The 18,693-nt window shown below is 31.9% G+C and overlaps 1 protein-coding gene and 1 long non-coding RNA gene across 6 annotated transcripts in view; both read right to left on the bottom strand.

The window, feature by feature from the left end:
- Positions 1 to 7,956: 7,956 nt before the first annotated feature.
- On the bottom strand, positions 7,957 to 8,290 carry LOC143072391 (uncharacterized). The gene is made up of 2 exons (XR_012977159.1): positions 8,163 to 8,290; positions 7,957 to 8,065 (listed from the first exon to the last, which is right to left on the bottom strand). It is a non-coding gene; the product is annotated as an uncharacterized LOC143072391 (long non-coding RNA).
- A 450-nt stretch (positions 8,291 to 8,740) lies between these two features.
- Positions 8,741 to 18,693, bottom strand: part of LOC143072390 (zinc finger RNA-binding protein-like) — a 40,234-nt gene continuing 30,281 nt past the window's right edge. For 3 of the 5 annotated variants that reach the window (XM_076247297.1, XM_076247300.1, XM_076247298.1), the window contains 9 exons: positions 17,875 to 17,943; positions 17,337 to 17,538; positions 16,697 to 16,832; positions 14,619 to 14,722; positions 13,231 to 13,326; positions 12,837 to 12,948; positions 11,063 to 11,160; positions 9,855 to 9,996; positions 8,741 to 8,944 (listed from right to left, as the gene is read on the bottom strand). In XM_076247297.1, the coding sequence (XP_076103412.1) occupies positions 8,889 to 8,944; positions 9,855 to 9,996; positions 11,063 to 11,160; positions 12,837 to 12,948; positions 13,231 to 13,326; positions 14,619 to 14,722; positions 16,697 to 16,832; positions 17,337 to 17,538; positions 17,875 to 17,943 (1,015 nt within the window). In that variant the 3' untranslated portion in view covers positions 8,741 to 8,888. The remainder of the gene's footprint in view (positions 8,945 to 9,854; positions 9,997 to 11,062; positions 11,161 to 12,836; positions 12,949 to 13,230; positions 13,327 to 14,618; positions 14,723 to 16,696; positions 16,833 to 17,336; positions 17,539 to 17,874; positions 17,944 to 18,693) is intronic. The other 2 variants (XM_076247299.1, XM_076247301.1) reach the window with 1 other exon arrangement.

The following is an 18,693-nucleotide window of genomic DNA, read 5'->3' as shown; positions in this document are numbered from 1 at the left end:
TTTGAGATACAGCGCGACATGTAAAAAACACCCTCCCCTTTTTTTTACAAAATACTCAATAACTCAAAAACGAAATTTTGAATCACCACCAAAAAGTACAGATATTAAGATTAATATAACTAAGAAGTGTGTAAAGTTTTAAGCAATAATCAAGAATCGTTTTTGAGATACGGTGCGACATGTGAAAAAAACACACCCCTGTTTTAGTTACAAAGTGCCGTAACTCAAAAAGTTTAAATCTTATTTTCAACAAAAAGTATACAGATCATTTGACCTTTATAAGAAACAACTATATAAAGTTTCATGAAATTTGGATAAGTTGTTCTCAAGTTACGGTGCGACATGTTTACGCCGGACATTTGTATACCATAATACTTCCCGTCAAAATTTTGACGGGCGTATAAAATTGATAGGTCACCGTGCATTTTTTCAAGCTACAGGTTGTGACAAAATGACACATTTTGTATGGATTATACAGGAAAAAACAAGATTTTGTGATTAGAAACTGAACAAAATGAGTAAGGAAAAGACAGCTCTCAGAAAGTGCTTTGAGAATGTAAAAAGAAAAGATAGGGTCATCGTACGTTTTTTCTGGCTAAAATACAAAATAGAAAAATTCCATGTAGATTCCTTCAGAAAATGCACTGTTTATAATTAAAAGCGGTTCCTTCAACCAACATACGTTATAAATCTCAAGACTTTACATCGTTTTTTTTTTTAAATTTCATTGAATGAAAGATTGTTGCCTATAATTAAAATAATAACTAACAGTGTTTCGGGTTTTTTTGCTTATACTATTAAAGCATGGGTCCCTTTTCAAAAGTCTCCCTACTATATCCTTGATTTAGTAAGGTATTCTTTGATATTTTTGTTACGTTTATACGCTATGATAGGCACCTGGGTGAATATTTCACTACATTGTTTGTCTTTTTGCAGATTGCTCCGATGTTTTCTTATAACCTTATTAAGGTTTTTAACCATTGAATTATATTTAGTAATGAGAGTGAGTGGGACATTCTTTGTCCTATCGGCCTTCAATAAGGTTGTTTTTCTGCTTGTGTTATTCTTAACGTTTCTAATAACATTCTCTGTTTTATTTTTACAGTTAGTATCCTCTTTCAACTAACTTATCTTGTAAGTTAGTTAAATGTCTATCTAACTCATTGATGTCACTATTATTTCTAATATGACGTATAGATTCACACACTGTAATACTTGTGAATGTGTGTTTCGGATATGCACTATTTGGTAAATATTTAGTGTTGTCAAATAGTACACTTTTGCCTAACCGGTTACTCGGATAATTGTACTACCGATTAACCGGTTAACCGGTAGTCTAAGTGTGTGTTTGAAAGCTTTTAAGGCTTATCTTTAGTACCATACACATAGATATAAGAAGATGTGGTATGAGTGCATGTCAATGTGAAAACCTTTCATCCAGGTCATAGATTTAAGTTTTTATAATACGATAATTTGAAGTTTGTCCTTTGGTATTATAAGGCTTGTCTGTGAAGATTCCTGGCGAAGTTTGACTTTTAAAATAATCAAATACACCGTATCAACTATAACGTTTGTACTTAGTTCAGATTGAAAAATAAAAAAAAAAACTTCTTGATCTCGTAGAATTTAATATGTCTGAAACCGATGATTCTTTCATTTTCTCTTGTTGTCTCCGAAAATAATGTGGAGCGTTTCAATTTGAAATGAATAAGCCAAAGCTTGTCACTCGTACTATCAAGTATACATTGATTACATTCACATTGGTTTGCATTGCACATTTTTTTTAGTTAGAATTTCGTTTACAATATGACAAAGCCTTGCACGACGCAGATTGCACATTCAGATGTAGGTCTACACAATATAAGATCATATAACATGAAATGAAGTAAATCGTTAAATTCAATCGTAGTCTACTGATTTAAAGTTACTGTTAAAAAACATGTATGTTCCCTTAAGATCTTGGCCAGAGCTGAGAGAAAAGTTCTAATTATTGGGCGATATCTTTTTGCGCCAAAAAGTAACTCATTTGCGCCACAATTTAATTGCGCCAATATTTCTTTTGCGCCACCTAATTTTCAAAACTATAGGTATCATTTGCGCCAATAAAATAATCCTCTAATTGCGCCAATTTTATTTATTTTTTATATAACAACTAAATAATTGACTAGGTACCATCAGCAAAAAATTACTCTGACATTGTACACAGAAAATAGCCTCGCATCCTAACGCATCCTAATAAAATTATCCCATATTGGTTGCTTTTCTTATGCTCGCAGATCTCAAAATTTGACGTTCTAATTTCTGGAGACTGATAATGAAATAATTATATTTCTTTTTACAAATGAAAATGTGGTATTGTATACTGCCAAAATCTGCTTTGAAATTTTCATAAAGCGAAAATGTATTTTATACTCGAGATAGTTGACTAGTATTTGTATTATAATTTTAAGAAAAAATGTTTTATAGTCTCTCAAAACTCTTTATAGAGTGGCTCTTGTTGTTATCTTGTGTTTTAAAAAGCTGTATATTTTATATGTAACAAGTGGTGAGACTTTCATAAAGTATTTGTCTTGTCTTGTCTTGTCTTGATATAGGTAAAACATGTACAGGTATGATATAGGTAAAAATATTAACAGTTAAATGTGGCGCAGTTTCATTTCATTTATTGGCGCAATTAATACCATCAAAATAAAAGAGAGTGGCGCAATAAATACCTACTCAAAACTGCAATTGGCCCTAATTATTTTTGTAATTTGGATTAACAATATCAATCAATATACTGGACAATGATCTGTCAAACTAATTACCACGACGACAATTTTAAAGAAAACATAACTATTTCATGTTTTCAATACAAATTTATATCGAATCTATCAAAATTGAAAAAAAACCAGCCCGGTTAACAGGTTAGCGTTTATGGTATTCGGTATTCGGTCGTTCAAACGGTTAACCGGTTAACCGTTGACAACCCTTATAAATATTGATACGTTTCAGTTTTTTTAATATGTGATTTAACATCAAGGATGTTATTATTATGGAATCTTTCACCTTTGTACACTTCGGTATCTAAATAGGTCATACTAGAACTAGACACCTCAAATGTGAATTTAAGTAGAGGGTCAATTTTGTTCGCTATGTTGCTGCTCACAAAGGAAGCTATTAAACCAAGAGTTCCAAATGGTGAAGTTGAAATCATCCCTTCGTAAATTTTACGGACGCCATCACGAGTTGGTTGACCGTTATGGAATAACCGTTTCACAAATGAAATCCATGCGGATATGCTCCTTACGTCGTAATATATCCCCTTCCCTTTCATGAATTTGACCTACCGAATTAGACTATTTACCGGATTTGATATCACATAAGCAACACGACGGGTGCCACATGTGGAGCAGGATCTGCATACCCTTCCGGAGCACCTGATATCACCCCTAGTTTTTGGTGGGGTTCGTGTTGCTTATTCTTTAATTTTCTATGGTGTGTCATGTGTACTATTGTTTGTCTGTTTGTCTTTTTCATTTTTAGCCATGGCGTTGTCAGTTTATTTTAGATTTATGAGTTTGACTGTCCTTTTGGTATCTTTCGTCCCTCTTTTAAAGAAATCTTCAACCCGTTTCAATGTGCCTGTGAAGACCATAAAACCGTCATCTTAGAGTTACCTCCCCTTAAAATCACAACTTAAAATTTAAAAAAAACAACCATAAATAATCTACACTTGTAAAAATATTAATATCTATAAGTTATATTCTTATAAATTGGTTCTTTTAAATGAAAATTCACATTAAAAAACTGCATTCTTGTATCAAATTTTGCTAACTTGATAGAAAATATGTACCTTAGGTTCACTGTTTTTTACAATCCAAGATGGCGGAAGACGCCCATCAGTGGCGGATCCAGAAATTTTCATAAGTGGGGGCCCACTGACTGACCTAAGATGGGGCCCGCTCCAGTCACGCTTCAATGATTTCCTATATAAGCAACCAATTTTTTTCCCAAAAAGGGGGGCCCGGGCCCCCTGGGCCCCCCCTCTAAATCCGCCTCTGCCCATACCACCTTAATCATATAAAAGTACATGTATAACATGACGGTACCCAAATTACACCTATTTTGACAGTTTTTTTTTTTATGATCACGACAAAAATTCCTATTTTGTGTTCATTTTGTAGCCGTATCCTTTTTTATTATATCCTGTAGACCAATTTGAAAATGGGACCAAAAATTAAGAATCTACATATACAGTTAGTTTCAGCATATCAAAGAACCCCAATTATTCAATTTTTGATGAAAAATCAAAGAAAGTTTAATTTTGGACCCTTTGGACCCCTTATTGCTAAACTGTTGGGACCAAAACTCCCAAAATCAATCCCAACCTTCCTTTTATGGTCATAAACCTTGTGTTTAAATTTCATAGATTTCTATTTACTTATACTGAAGTTATGGTCGAAAACCAAGAAAAATGCTTTGTAGTCCTAAACTATTAGGACCTCAACTCCCAACCTTCCTTTTGTGTTTAAATTTCATTGATTTCTATTTGCTTATACTAAAGTTATTGTGTGAAAACCAAGAATAATGCTTATTTGGGCCCTTTTTGGCCCTTAATTCCTAAACTGTTGGGACCAAAACTCCCAAAATCAATCCCAACCTTCCTTTTGTGGTCATAAACCTTTTGTCAAAATATCATAGATTTCTATTTACTTAAACTAAAGTTATGGTGCGAAAACCAAGAAAATGCTTATTTGGGCCCCCAATTCCTAAACTGTTGGGACCAAAACTCCCAAAATCAATCCCAACCTTCCTTTTGTGGTTATAAACCTTGTGTCAAAATATCATAGATTTCTATTTACTTAAACTAAAGTTATAGTGCCAAAACCAAGAAAATGCTTATTTGGGCCCTTTTTGGCATACAATTCCTAAACTGTTGGGACCAAAACTCCCAAAATCAATTCCAACCTTCCTTTAATGGTCATAAACCTTGTGTTTAAATTTCATAAATTTCTATCTATTTATACATGGTTAGATTAAGCATATATCAAAGAAATTTTTGTTTTTTGTTTTGACCTTAACGTAGAACAATTTGAACAGGACAAAAAATTAAGAATCTAAATCTACGGTTAGATTTGGCATATCAAAGAACCCCAATAATTCATTTTTTGATGAAATCAAACAAACTTTAATTTTGGACCCTAATTCCTAAACTGTTGGAACCAAAACTCCCAAAATCAATCCCAACCTTCCTTTTATGGTCATAAATCTTGAATTTAAATTTCATAGATTTCTATTAACTTATACTAGTGTGAAAACCAAATGTTTTAGGACAAGGACAACGACGCCAACATCATACCAATATACGACCTTAAAATTTCAATTTTTGTGGTTGTATGAAAAACGCAGCAACTTATGGTCACAAGAGTGCACACGCTGAAATGTCTCGCCTTCTATACTAATCATTGATATTATGTTGATAGTCCTAAGTATAAAGCTTAGTTTTATTACAACTGTCTCATAAACTTAACATTAACCAAGATAACTAAACAAAGACCAATGAACCTTGAAAATGAGGTCAAGGTCAGATGAACCATGCCAGGCAGACATGTACAGCTAACAATGCTTCTATACAACATATATAGTTGACCCATTACTTATAGTTTAAGAAAAATAGACCAAACACAAAAACTTAACACTGTGCAATGAACCGTGAAAATGAGGTAACCGTCAAATAAAACCAGCGCGACTGACATAAAGATCATAAAATATTTCCATACACCAAATATAGTTGACCTATGGCATACAGTATTAGATAAAAAGACCAAAACTCAAAAACTTAACTTTGACCACTGAACCATGAAAATGAGGTCAAGGTCACATGACATCTGCCCGCTAGACATGTACACCTTACCATCATTCCATACAACAAATATAGTAGACCTATTGCATATAGTATGAGAAAACAAACAAAAACACAAAAATTTAACTATAACCACTGAACCATGAAAATGAGGTCAAGGTCAGATGACACCTGCCAGTTGGACATGTACACCTTACAGTCCTTCCATACACCGAATATACTAGCCCTATTGCTTATAGTATCTGAGATATGGACTTGACCACCAAAACTTAACCTTGATCACTGATCCATGAAATGAGGTCGAGGTCAAGTGAAAACTGTCTGACAGACATGAGGACCTTGCAAGGTACGCACATACCAAATATAGTTATCCTATTACTTATAATAAGAGAGAATTCAACATTACAAAAAAATTGAACTTTTTTTTCAAGTGGTCACTGAACCATGAAAATGAGGTCAAGGACATTGGACATGTGACTGACGGAAACTTGGTAACATGAAGCATCTATATACAAAGTATGAAGCATCCAGGTCTTCCACCTTCTGAAATATAAAGCTTTTAAGAAGTGAGCTAACACCGCCGCCGCCGCTGGATCACTATCCCTATGTCGAGCTTTCTGCAACAAAAGTTGCAGGCTCGACAAAAATGAGGACGTTAAATCCGAACGATGCCTTACTAGTTGTAGAGAGAATGCCACTGTTTGAGGCGTTCGTAGGTGGTCTACTGAAAGGAAATTTTTCTGTTCCTATCCAATAAACCCTTATTTTCCAATGCATGGTATTTTAAAATTTCCAGACCTTCATCGTGGACTAACCCTATTACAAGACCTAGCTACCTGTTGTATTGTTTTTTGTCCTGAACATACATAAATATTTGACACTGGATGTTTAGTAATCAATCAATCAAATAGCTTCCAGTTAATTATAAAATTTGTAAGGGTTTGCTATTACTGGCAGGCTCAACAAAATTAATAAAATATTCCTCTCGATACTATATTTTGATTGTAAGAAGACTGTATGTAATGTTAGCTGGAAGAAAAATTTAGTCCATTTATAAGTAAAATACGGATAAACAGGTACAAAATTTTAACAAAATTTCCTTCTAGATACTAGCTTTTGATCATAAACAAGCTTCTGTCCAAGTTTGCTACAAACCCAGGATAGTTTAAGAAAGTTATTTTAAAAGCTTTAACCAGAGTGAATGCAATGTTTCTTTGCAGAAAAACTAAGTCCATTTATAAGTAAAATACGGAAAAAAATGGGATTTTTTTTTTAATTTACTTCTGGATACTATCTTAGTATCTTATAATCATAAACAAACTTCTGTCCAAGTCTGGTAGTAATCCAGGACACAGTTTAAGAAAGTTATTAAATATTTGTGGCTGCTGCCACCAACAGAATGTAGGATTGCTATATCTTGCTTTTTTGAGTTAAGTTGAAGGCTCAACAAAAATCAGCATCTTATTTGTATAATATATGTTCTCCCTCAAGCAGAGTGGGTTTAATCAAAGGCAGGGTCAAATCTTCCCGAACCAGGCAGCATTTAGCAGCAACAATAAAGACTTGATTGGCTCAGTGACCGGATTGAGAGTTGTCTTATTGGCACTCATACAACTACTTCTTATATCTATTATCCCAATATGCATGCAGTATTTGTTGTTCCGTCCAATATTATCAGTAATTCCTGTTGGTTTCAAATATACAATTTTTAATTTGTATTCAACACATGTTTCAATTAAAGCCTCAAGAGTAATAACAATCTGGGTCATATATCTTGTAATCTGTTGTTAAATTGAGAAGGACAATGATTCAATTTAGTTTATTTTGACTGTCTAGAGCACAGCTGGATAATATGTATTTATATTCTTGTTTTGAATTTGTCGAAAAATTCCCTGTAAAATTTACATGTTTTTTTTTATAAGCACTGAAAGGAAAAGGTAGATGTGGGTTGTGCAATCTTGCAACTTGGTCCTTTGAATGGCTTTTACAACTATTATTCACTGCCTGCCAGACTTAACTAGTCATAATGGGAGAAATACATTTTTTTCAATAGCTGTATATATATATGTATATACAACTCGTCTAAACATATATAAGGAATAATACAGACATGATGTTTGTATGCACTTTTATTCACTCATGGCTAATATAGCCTTCTATATACATTTTACAATTACCAAGCTTTCAAATGTCTGACTTGAAAACTAACAAAGCTTTTACCTAACACTCAAGCATAAGCTTAATATACAATATCTTCCTTCTCAAATCAAACCTTTGTTTATTATCATGCTGACTTCATAAACAACAAAGCTTTTACCTAACACTCAAGCACAAGCTTAATATACAATATCTTCCTTATCAAATCAAAAACTTTGTTTATTATCATGTCCGACTTCATAAACAACAAAGCTTGTACCTAACATTCAAGCACAAGCTTTCACAATATGTCCCTAATCAATGAAAACCTTTGTTTTAGTACCAATCTACCACATAAACACATTTTAATATGCTGGTAAAATATTGTGCTTTTCATTTAATGCAACAACCTGAATGATCTCTTAACACCTGTCCGCATATATCAATCTTCAATTTGTATATTTTTTTAAAGAACTAACACAATTTCCAGCCTACAAAGAATATGTTCTGTACTCATGATCAAGAGGAATGGAACAACGGGTAACTAACTATATGCAAGTAATCAAAAATAAGAATTTGTTTTTAAAAGAAATGAAATGAATACTTTACAAAATTCATCAACCATAAGCTTTTGCTACAAGTTGACACTGTCAGAGAAAGACACAGGGTTATCTAGTTTGTGTAGGGCATACATGTTAGTAAATAAAACGCCCTATTGATTCCTCCCATTGTCTATCAGGCTTTACAAAATAAAACAAGAATAATAAAACATTCATATAAGGTGAATAAGTAAATATCTACTGAACAATAAGTAATGTTAAAGTTTGCCAATTTAACAATGATACAATTATCCACTTTGATCATATAAACACAACTGCTTATGGTCCCTTGAAAGACTGTTACAAATTCATTTCTTCAACTCTTCTGTCACTTCATCTTTTTTGTCCTTTTTCTCACCTGCAACTAAAAATGATATATTTTAAATGTATAAAATAAAGTTATCATCTTAAAATCCAAACATTATGGATTAAAAGCAAATTTGAACATTCATATTAATATATGAACATTAATAAATACATATTAAGTATTATTTTAAAAGCAGATTGATGTCATAAATGCTTTCTTTCGATGATTTATTCCATGAAGCCAAATATAAATGAATAAATTTTCCTTTTTTTTTTGGCTTTAATTACAGATATAATATACCAGTAATAGACAGTTTGTGACACATATACATACAATATCATTCATGATGAAATGCTTCACACATGCGTTTTTGGCCCCTAATTCAATCCCAACCTTCCTTTTGCAGTATTGAACCTTTCTGTAAAATGTCATAGAGATCCATTCGCTTTAACTATATTTATTGTCTGAAAACCAAATGTGTCTTCGGACGACAACAAAGGCAGACCACATCATAGCATTATACCAACCCAAAAATGTTCTGCAGTCATATAAACGAATGGTTTGTCTGAAAATATTTCAGCACAGAATTATTGTTTTTCTTGTTCTATAACTTGTCATAGTGTAAACTATTTAACAAATATCAAGTCAATATCTTTAAGCATGATGAGAAAAAGTGCAGAAAACGATTATTTGAGTAAATTTTCTAAGTCAAAGGACTATAACTCTGCACAAACTCATCCAACAGGAACAAAATTTGAACTTGGATCTGTAAATTGTCATGATAAAACTATACATTTCAATTTTCAAATCAAAATCTTCAAGCATGATGATAAAAAGTGTGGAAAACTGATTTGCTGGACTGACTAATTGACAGACAGACTGATGGAGTGCAAACCTCAAGTACACTTTGACTTTGTTGGTAGGGGACTAATAATCACAACTTAAGTAAATAAATCACATTACATACCATCACCATCAGCACCAGTATTCTCACTGTCAGTGCGGCGTCGTTTCCGTGGAGTCATGCGCATTCGTAATTTTGGTGCTGGCAGGGCATCCATACCAAGAACCTTGTGTATTTGTCTAAATGCAATCAGCCTCAATGCATGCTAAGCAAAAAATGTAACATCAGTTAGGATATTTTATTTCATGGTAAATCACTTATTCCTTTTAAAAAAAAAAGTCGCTCACCTTGGTCTATGTGCATATTAAACTAAGGACACATATGGTTTTTTAAGCAAAATTGTGTTTTTGTGATGGTGGTGTGTTTTTAGATCTTTCTTTACTAAACATTCTTGCTGGTTACAATTATCTCAATCTATAATGAACTTGGCCTAGTAGTTGCAGTGGAAAATATTTTGTAAAAATTAACAAAATTTATGAAAATTGTTAAAAATTGACTATAAACTCCTTAAGGGGTCAATTGACCATTTTGGTCATGATGACTTATTAGTAGATCTTATTTTGCTGTACATAATTCTGCTTACAGTTTATCTTTATCTATAATAAAATTCAGGATATAACCAAAAGCTGCAAAATATTCTTAAAATTTCAAATTCAGGGGCAGAAACCTAACAACGGGTTGTCCGATTCATCTGCAAATTTCAGAGCAGATAGATCTTGACTTAATGAACATTTTTACCCAGTGTCAGATTGAAACTAAATGCTTTGGTTTCAGAGTTAAAATCCAAATACTGCATTTTACCCCTATCTTCTATTTTTAGCAATATTGACCATCTGGATTGGTGGGCGGGGTCATCAGACATATTTACTAGACTAGATACTCTTATAATGATTGTGGCTAAGTATGGTTAAATTTGGCCCAGTAGTTTCCGAGGAGAAGATTTTTGCAAAAGTTAACAGACGACGACGAACGCTAAGTGATAAGAAAGGCTCACTTGGCCCTTTGGGCCAGGTGAGCTAAAAAAGAAAATGTATATTTCACAGAAGTATGTAGTCTCATTTAATCTGAGAATCAAACAATTAATAATGAACCCATTTAATTTTCTGCAATATTTCACTGATTCCTAAGTTCCTAACATCGTGCGTGGTTACTATTAAAGAATTCATAATTTCTTAATCATCTTTTTTCATTAAATCTTATAATAATCATAAAGAATATTTTTTTTGTTTATTTGTCTATGTCTGGGATCTGGATCTAGAAATGTTTAATACCTGTGCAGAGGCTGTAATATCTTCTCTCTCCTGATTGGTCAGTGATGTAGCAGCATCCATTGGATCTTTCTCACATGGATCATGTAATCCTGGTCCAGCTAAAATATAACACAATCAGGTTTTTAACAGCTGAAATATTTTTAAAATCTACTTGAAATGTAGAAATGAGTGATATTTAATTTTACTTTATTGAAAATTGCTTAAAAACATACATGTATAGCACAAAATGAAAACAAATATTACATATATTCGTGTATATCAATTTTCATAGTTTGAGCAAAAATTACATGTTCCTAGGTTTTATGTTTTTGAAGAAAAAAAAGACCAAGTTACAAATTTGAAGCAACCAGAAATGCAGACTCACGAAAATAATCATATGTTGTTTCATAATGATTTGTGGGACATTGTAAAAATACTTCGTTTCTTGTCTGTCCTAACTGACAACATTCAACACATTTATGATAAAATAATTGCTTTCAAATACGCTGCATCATTTATGCCTACTAATTGTCTTGAATGAATGAAATTGCATTTCAGTTGTTGCAACCATGTAATCAGAAGTACAAATGTATAGACACTAATTAACCTAAGATCGAAGGATCAACTGATTAACGAACTTCAAAGTAGTTTATTGGGCCATAAACATATCACCTAAAGAAAATGGTTAAATAAACAAATGCTTTAAATATACCCTAAATTATAAAATTAATTCTTATTCAAGGCAATCCCAATAATTTTTTTTGTGTATGAAAATTGTGTGGAGTAAAAGTACTTCATCATTGCATATCATCATGGGAAATCTAAGAGTCGTACAGTGTAGGATTTTTAAAAATTAAAAGGATAAAATCCTGCCTTCACTTATATATATTTGCAGAATTTGATATATACTATAGATTGTATGTCCATCCATATCTTTGGAGTCAAACCTACTTTCTTTTTACGATCTTTCCACATCTTAATTTGAACAATAATTTGAACAATCTATATATTTCTTTGGACACATAAATTCATGGATAATGCCATCCACGAAAACCATGAAAATAAGTGCCCTATTTTTTACCTCTATACATGTATAATTATACAGGTTGATATACTTTTCAAGGACTCCCTATCCTCAAGTGCAATGTTTACAGTTACCTTTCAACAATATTCATTACAAGAATATGCTGATAAAGTATGAAAACAAAACAAAACCCTACTATGTTTTGGTCAGTAAGAATGGGTTGAATTATCAAGCCAACTCTTAAAGAAAACGTCTACAGGTAACTCATACCTGCCAACTGTCACTAATTGTGGGGGATTTCCCCCATGAAGGCTCCAAAAAAATAATTTTGAAAGATCAATTTTGTCCATAATTTTTAACAAAACAATTAATTGTAAAATGGCCATAGGCTTGTTCAAGTAAGGAGAAGCCAAAAAACAACTTTAAAATGTATTTGAAGGCCCCATTGAAGGTTTTGTAGGACTACAATAGCCATCTTGCATGTAAAACCCCCCATGGGCATTTTGAAAAGGTATGGTAACTTACTATGTAATTGCAATCTGATATGTTTCTAAGACTGAGTGAACCGGTCTTGGATGAAAAATCTGGATATCAACAAGGCAGTTAATATGTTTTATTATATTTTATACTCTTTTTTTTTCTGTAAAAAATGACTTGAGTGTGCTGAAAAATGTGTCAAGTGTTAAACACGCACAACTTTAAAATAAATTAAATTGCATTAAGTCTGAGCTTCAAAATATTTTAAATAATTCAGATAATTTTGACATTTACCTGGAAGGAGTAATCCAGATGCAATACATTCAAAAACTCTTCTTAAAGCGTCACCAGGACTCATGCTGGGTCCTCCACTGGCTACACACTTCTCTACTAATAGTTCCATAGCCTGTAAACAGTTTATAACAGTTAGTATCAAAAACCTCTAATACACGGAGGAAAAATATTTTTAGTTCATTCATTCGTATTAGGTTTAATAAATTTCTTTCATACCTTTATAATTTATTGCCATCATTAAGAACTCTATATAATCTAATGACTTATATATTAAACAAGTCCTGCAGATTAGTATAAGCCCTTTCATTTGTTTCAAGTAAAGGCATTTTTTTTTTATAGCAAACCAACTCCTGAAGAAAACACTATACTTAGTTTCTAGTTTCAATTAACCTACCCATTCGTTGAGAGGTGTCCATGTTGGTACTCTCTGACAAAGGTCACGCAAGATACGAATCACCACTACACAGGATTGCAGTCCATTTGCTCTAGCCTGTAAAAATTATACAAAACAAATCTACTTTACACAAGTTTCTGTAATAATAAAAAGAAAAATGTGGATGGTGAAAAAAAGATTTTTTTTTGTTCAAAGAAAAATAAAATGACTTACCTTGTCATGAATTGTAATTTTTTGTTGATAATTTTTTATGGTTAATATAAATTGAACTATCGTTATATCAATTTCATCCACATTTTCCAAAAGTATTTTCACACTAACACTCAAATTTCAACAATAAACAATCATCTATTTTGGAGGTCAAATAAATGTGTTTAAAAAGAAAGTTGAGTGTAAATGGGTTATTATGATAAATGAAACTAGATTTTTCTATTTAGACCTAGTTTTCAGGGCTTTCAAATAAAACAAGTCTTACTTTTTTCTATGTAATCCATTTAACTAACTAGACAGCTTCCATTCTTATATTATTGGAAGAATGGAGCCACCTTTGGTCATATAATTGAAAGCCCTGTGTGTGCATATCAACTTTCCAGCCTCATGTTGGCACAAATGATCAATCTTTTTACATGGTTGAAACTCTTGCTTAATGTTGAGAGTATAAATAAAACAATTAAATGGCCTTACTTGTTAAAGCCAGGTTTACAGTTATTGCAAAAAAAAATAACGTTACTGTAGTTCTTCATTTTCTCAATGAAAAACCTGCATTTTGAACAAAGCAAGTGCAATATTTTGAACAAATCTTTGAAAGAAAACATAAGCTTGACATTAAAATATGTGAACTACAGTAAACAAAATATTGTAAGCTGAGATATTGGCTTTGACTTGTAGAAAGCTTGTTCACTAATTTAAATATGACAATGGCAGAAACCTACTATTTCACTGTTTACATTGATTAGATTTTTTTGACCAATGAATGTCTTTATGTAACCATGATTAGAAGTATGGAAGATTTTGCATCTAAATATATCAGCTTTTATTTATGGTATTTTATACACAAGAAAGATTGATCATTGTTTTGTTTTGTTTGCTTTCATACTTGTTCAGATTCTTGTGGTTTTTCTGTAAGCACCTATAACTATAAAATCACCTCATATATAAGCTCTACAGTATATTTCTCGAAGTATTTACGAGCCAGGACATTCTTAATTTTCTTTTCATGCACACAAAAATAGTCTCATGAACATATTTATAGGTGCTTTAGATTTCAGGTAGTGACTGCACATTTCTTACATAACTTAGTAACCACAAAAATATGTACAAAAACTTGCTTTAAAACATCAAAAGTATATTTCATAAGGCTGCAAAGTAGTAAATTAAAAGTTTCCAACCTGGAACCATTTAGCATGGCGTAGAGCTGCTAGGGCATCAAGGCATTTCTGCCTGTCCAATACATCTGGTGGATCTTTGGTGGTTACAGGCGTGGCTGAAGTTTCTGTTAACACAATAGCAGGTTGTAGGAATGGGTGTTTGACCATGAGCAAAGCAGACTGGCAAGCCTTTTTATGCAGACCCCAAAGGATGAAATCTTTGCATTCATTGTTTTGTTTTTTATAAGCATGCTTTATTCTAATTAAAAAATATTATGTCAATCATCACATATCCTTACCAGAACATTGACACAGTAACAAAACAAACAGAAAATAAACATTGGTTAACTGAGAATTCAATTTTCACAATAAAATTAGGCTTTAAAAAGAAAAAAAAAAGAAAAAAAATGTTACAAATTTCAAAGATATTTTTTTTAATTACTAACTGCATAAATGGTTATTGATTTCCTTGACAATTATTTTAAATGATCCAGCTTGTTAGTAAAAATAGAAAAAATTAAATTAAATTACAATACTAATGTATTTTACCAATTTAACCATGCAAAATAATCCTCCTCCATTAAAACTGATGGACACAGAGCATGCAAAAAACATGAGTACAAAAACCATGAAAAAAATCTGTAGGAATTCTTCTATATTTCTCTAAAACTTAAGAAACTGACCAAAAAAATGTCTGAATGCAGATTTCTCCCAATGGAGTCCACAACTGCTGCTATGGTCAAAAATCCTTCCGCTGAGAGACTGGATGTTCTCTGACCTGTGCAGTAGATTGTCTAGAAGGCTTCCCAATGTTAGCACAATATAAACAGTTATTAACATAATCAAAATATAAATAATTTGTTTTTCATGTAGTGTCATATTGTTAATAACTTCCATTGATATCATAATCAAAGGCAGCATGAAATGTTTTTCTGTACCAATCTTGTTTACATATTGAATATGTATAGAAATATATGGTACAGAATACAAGTCATACTTGGTTAGAAGTTGTCTGACAAGTTTAGTACTTCGCATTGCATGAGAATAAACTCGAGGAATTCTTGGTCACTTCTGGACATATGATATCACTAAGGACATATAAATTAGCAAGAAAATATACTGTTCACCATACTATATTTGACAACATGTAATAAAAAAGTAGAACAATCTACAAATTAATCTTTCTTCAAGCATTGTTTCTTTACCATTATTTTTTTTAATGTTTTCTGTACAGTAAATGGAACAATTCTTTTATCCTCATTTTAAGTTATTCTTTTTAAACATTACATATTCTGTGAAACATATTATTCATGAACAGTGTATCTTCTTACTTACTTATTTTACTTGTACAAAAACTAAGAAAACAAAGATCAAGAATAATTACCAAGAACTCATTACAGGAACTGGCATAAAATAAATTTCAAACTTTAACTTTTGTAGGATGTATAATAATACATATTTACAACTATTATTACCTGTGTGCATTGGACTTAATAAACAGACAGCTTCAACAACTATCAGCAACATCAAAGTCCCACTTAAATCTCCATAACCTTAGTACTGTATATGTAAAGTGGACATATTTGTTGTATAGATGAACAACTTTAAAATTAAGTCCAGAAGTGCCATGATAAACTTTCATATTAAAATTAACATTGAGACTTGTGTAAATACTGACAACTCTCCCTATGAAGAACCAATGTTTATGCGATGTACTAATCTGTGTTTAGATTACTAATTCTGACAATACATAAACCCAGTATGGTAAAGCCTTCTATTTTCCTATTGACATGTCTAATGCAATATGTGGTAGAAATTATTTTTTAGAAAATGTAGAATGATCATGTCCTCACTACAAACCAAACCACCTCAAATACAAAATGACCTCAGAATCTAGGAACTTTTGAACTGTGAGACTCTTTCTATCAAAGTGAAGTACATCCAGGCCCCTATCCTATAGTTTATATATACTTTTGAGCTTGACTGCACTTCATTTAAATGAGTCCACAATAAGCCTGAAGATGTTCATGACCACTCTACAATTTTCCTTTAATGCCAAAATTTAAGAAATAAAAACTTTCGTTAATACTTGTCTTTACCTCCTTCAGGGGTTGCTGTTTCCCTCATGACTGGAGAGGTCAGAGTGATGGTACATGATGCTTTAATTTCTGCATCACTGGTAACAACAATAGCTGCTTCTTCAACACATCGTCTCACTTCAAATTTTTCCTCAGACTGAAAATAGAATTGATTGGTTAGGAACTTAATTTTAGTAAAAATTATTAATACCCAGTAGGTATTTGCCAAAAATAATTCTTTCAAATACTTTGTACATTTACCCAGGTTAAATGGTTGAAAAACAAAATATCTAATTATTTTTTGTTGAAGTGTGGAAGCTATATAAGAGTGAAAGTATCAAGATTATTTTTTACATTAGCTACTTCGTACTTCGAGACAATCATGCATCTAAATACTTATTTGAATTTGAAGATCAATAAACAAGTTGAAATCAACTAAAATCAATGTATTTTTTTAACAAAACTATTTATGCTTTTTTAATTGTATGCCTTTACATAATGCATCCTTAAGTACTTGTTTATAGTTTGTATTATCTCAGCTTTAAAGATGCATATATTATAACTGTCCTTTCTTAAATGTATTGTTTAATGTATTTTTGCAATGATTGAATCATGGATGGTGCTTGTATGACAGAGAGGCAGCTATATGATTGTAAGATACCTTCATTTCAGTTAGACATGCTGCAATTTGTTTTGGTAAATTATCTGCAACTCTTTCCAGTAATGTTCTGGTAGGTTTCTCTGCACATAAGACTACCAAGTTAACATTGAGATCCCCATGTAATAACAGTCCTTTAGCAAGGACACCAACTCTCATTACACCCTTCAGTGTTCTAGGTGGCTGATTGTCTTCTTTCTTCTCTCTGGAATATAATATATTTCTTGATGACTACATTCAAAACAATCATAGATGTGAAAAATGTCCAAGATCATTGATTAATTAAGGCATCAAATACCAGGAACTAGTTAATTCTATATACTCATAGTTTTTGTTGTTTTATGTACTGCAACAAATCTAATCTGTCCCATTTCAATCTATGTGATATCAAACAAACAGCGGTTCATAAATGTTTTCATATTGAATAGGCAGGATAAATTTGTCAAAGGGTGACCATTTCGAGTGAAGCCTTACATGGGTATCTATTTACATGGAACTTTCATACTGAGTCATAAAAATATATGTGATTGTAAACACTAACCCCTCCTTCGCATCCTTAGCAGCTTCTTTATTTTCAACTTCCATCTTAACTTCTACTTTCTTTGGCAAGCTGAAAAAGAAAGTTTCTTGCATAAAAGAAAAGGATAGTCATGTTTTTTATGTGATTTTTGGCAGTAAAATGCTTTCCAAAATGAAAAATTCATAACATTTAAAAATAATACGGCTGATTCATTAAACAACATCTTGATGATAAGAAATGTGAAAAGTGTAACCCATTTTTCTCTTCAATAAGAAGACAAAGAAACAACCTTTTATCAATTTTCCTTGTTCTTCGAACTTCTTGCCAACTTTCTACTAGTCACAATTGAGAATCTAATCAGTACCTTCAATCTTCAAATGCTGGGAATCACAAAGAATTTACTTATATAATTAAATCTGTATATGGAATTAAACATATTAGACTTAAAGGATGTACATTTTGAGACTATTTAAAACAAGAGACTGTCAGATTGACAGAAAACCAGATTTTCCTGCATAAAAATTATATTTGCAAATCTGGACCCCAAACAGGATCAAGTAAACAAAAAACATTTGTAGAGGTTGCCAATGGGAAAGGCCAAAAGGGTTATAACTCCACAACAATAAAAGCTTAAATCATGAAAATCGAACTGGACCTTTAAAAAGAATTTGACAAAGTGTTTTTAAGTGTTTAACAGCCACTCCCCCACATCACCAAATCAATAACTGATATTTTCCTTTAGAAAAAAAAAAATTGTCTACAATCTGGCCATTCATAATTTGAATGATATAATACATTTTCTTTGTTCAATTTCAAACCTCTTATTTGTCTTTTTATGTA

Source organism: Mytilus galloprovincialis, chromosome 4, assembly GCF_965363235.1.
Source record: "Mytilus galloprovincialis chromosome 4, xbMytGall1.hap1.1, whole genome shotgun sequence".
In the NCBI taxonomy this organism is placed as follows: Eukaryota; Metazoa; Mollusca; class Bivalvia; order Mytilida; family Mytilidae; genus Mytilus; species Mytilus galloprovincialis.
This window is presented reverse-complemented; position numbering and strand designations above follow the sequence as displayed.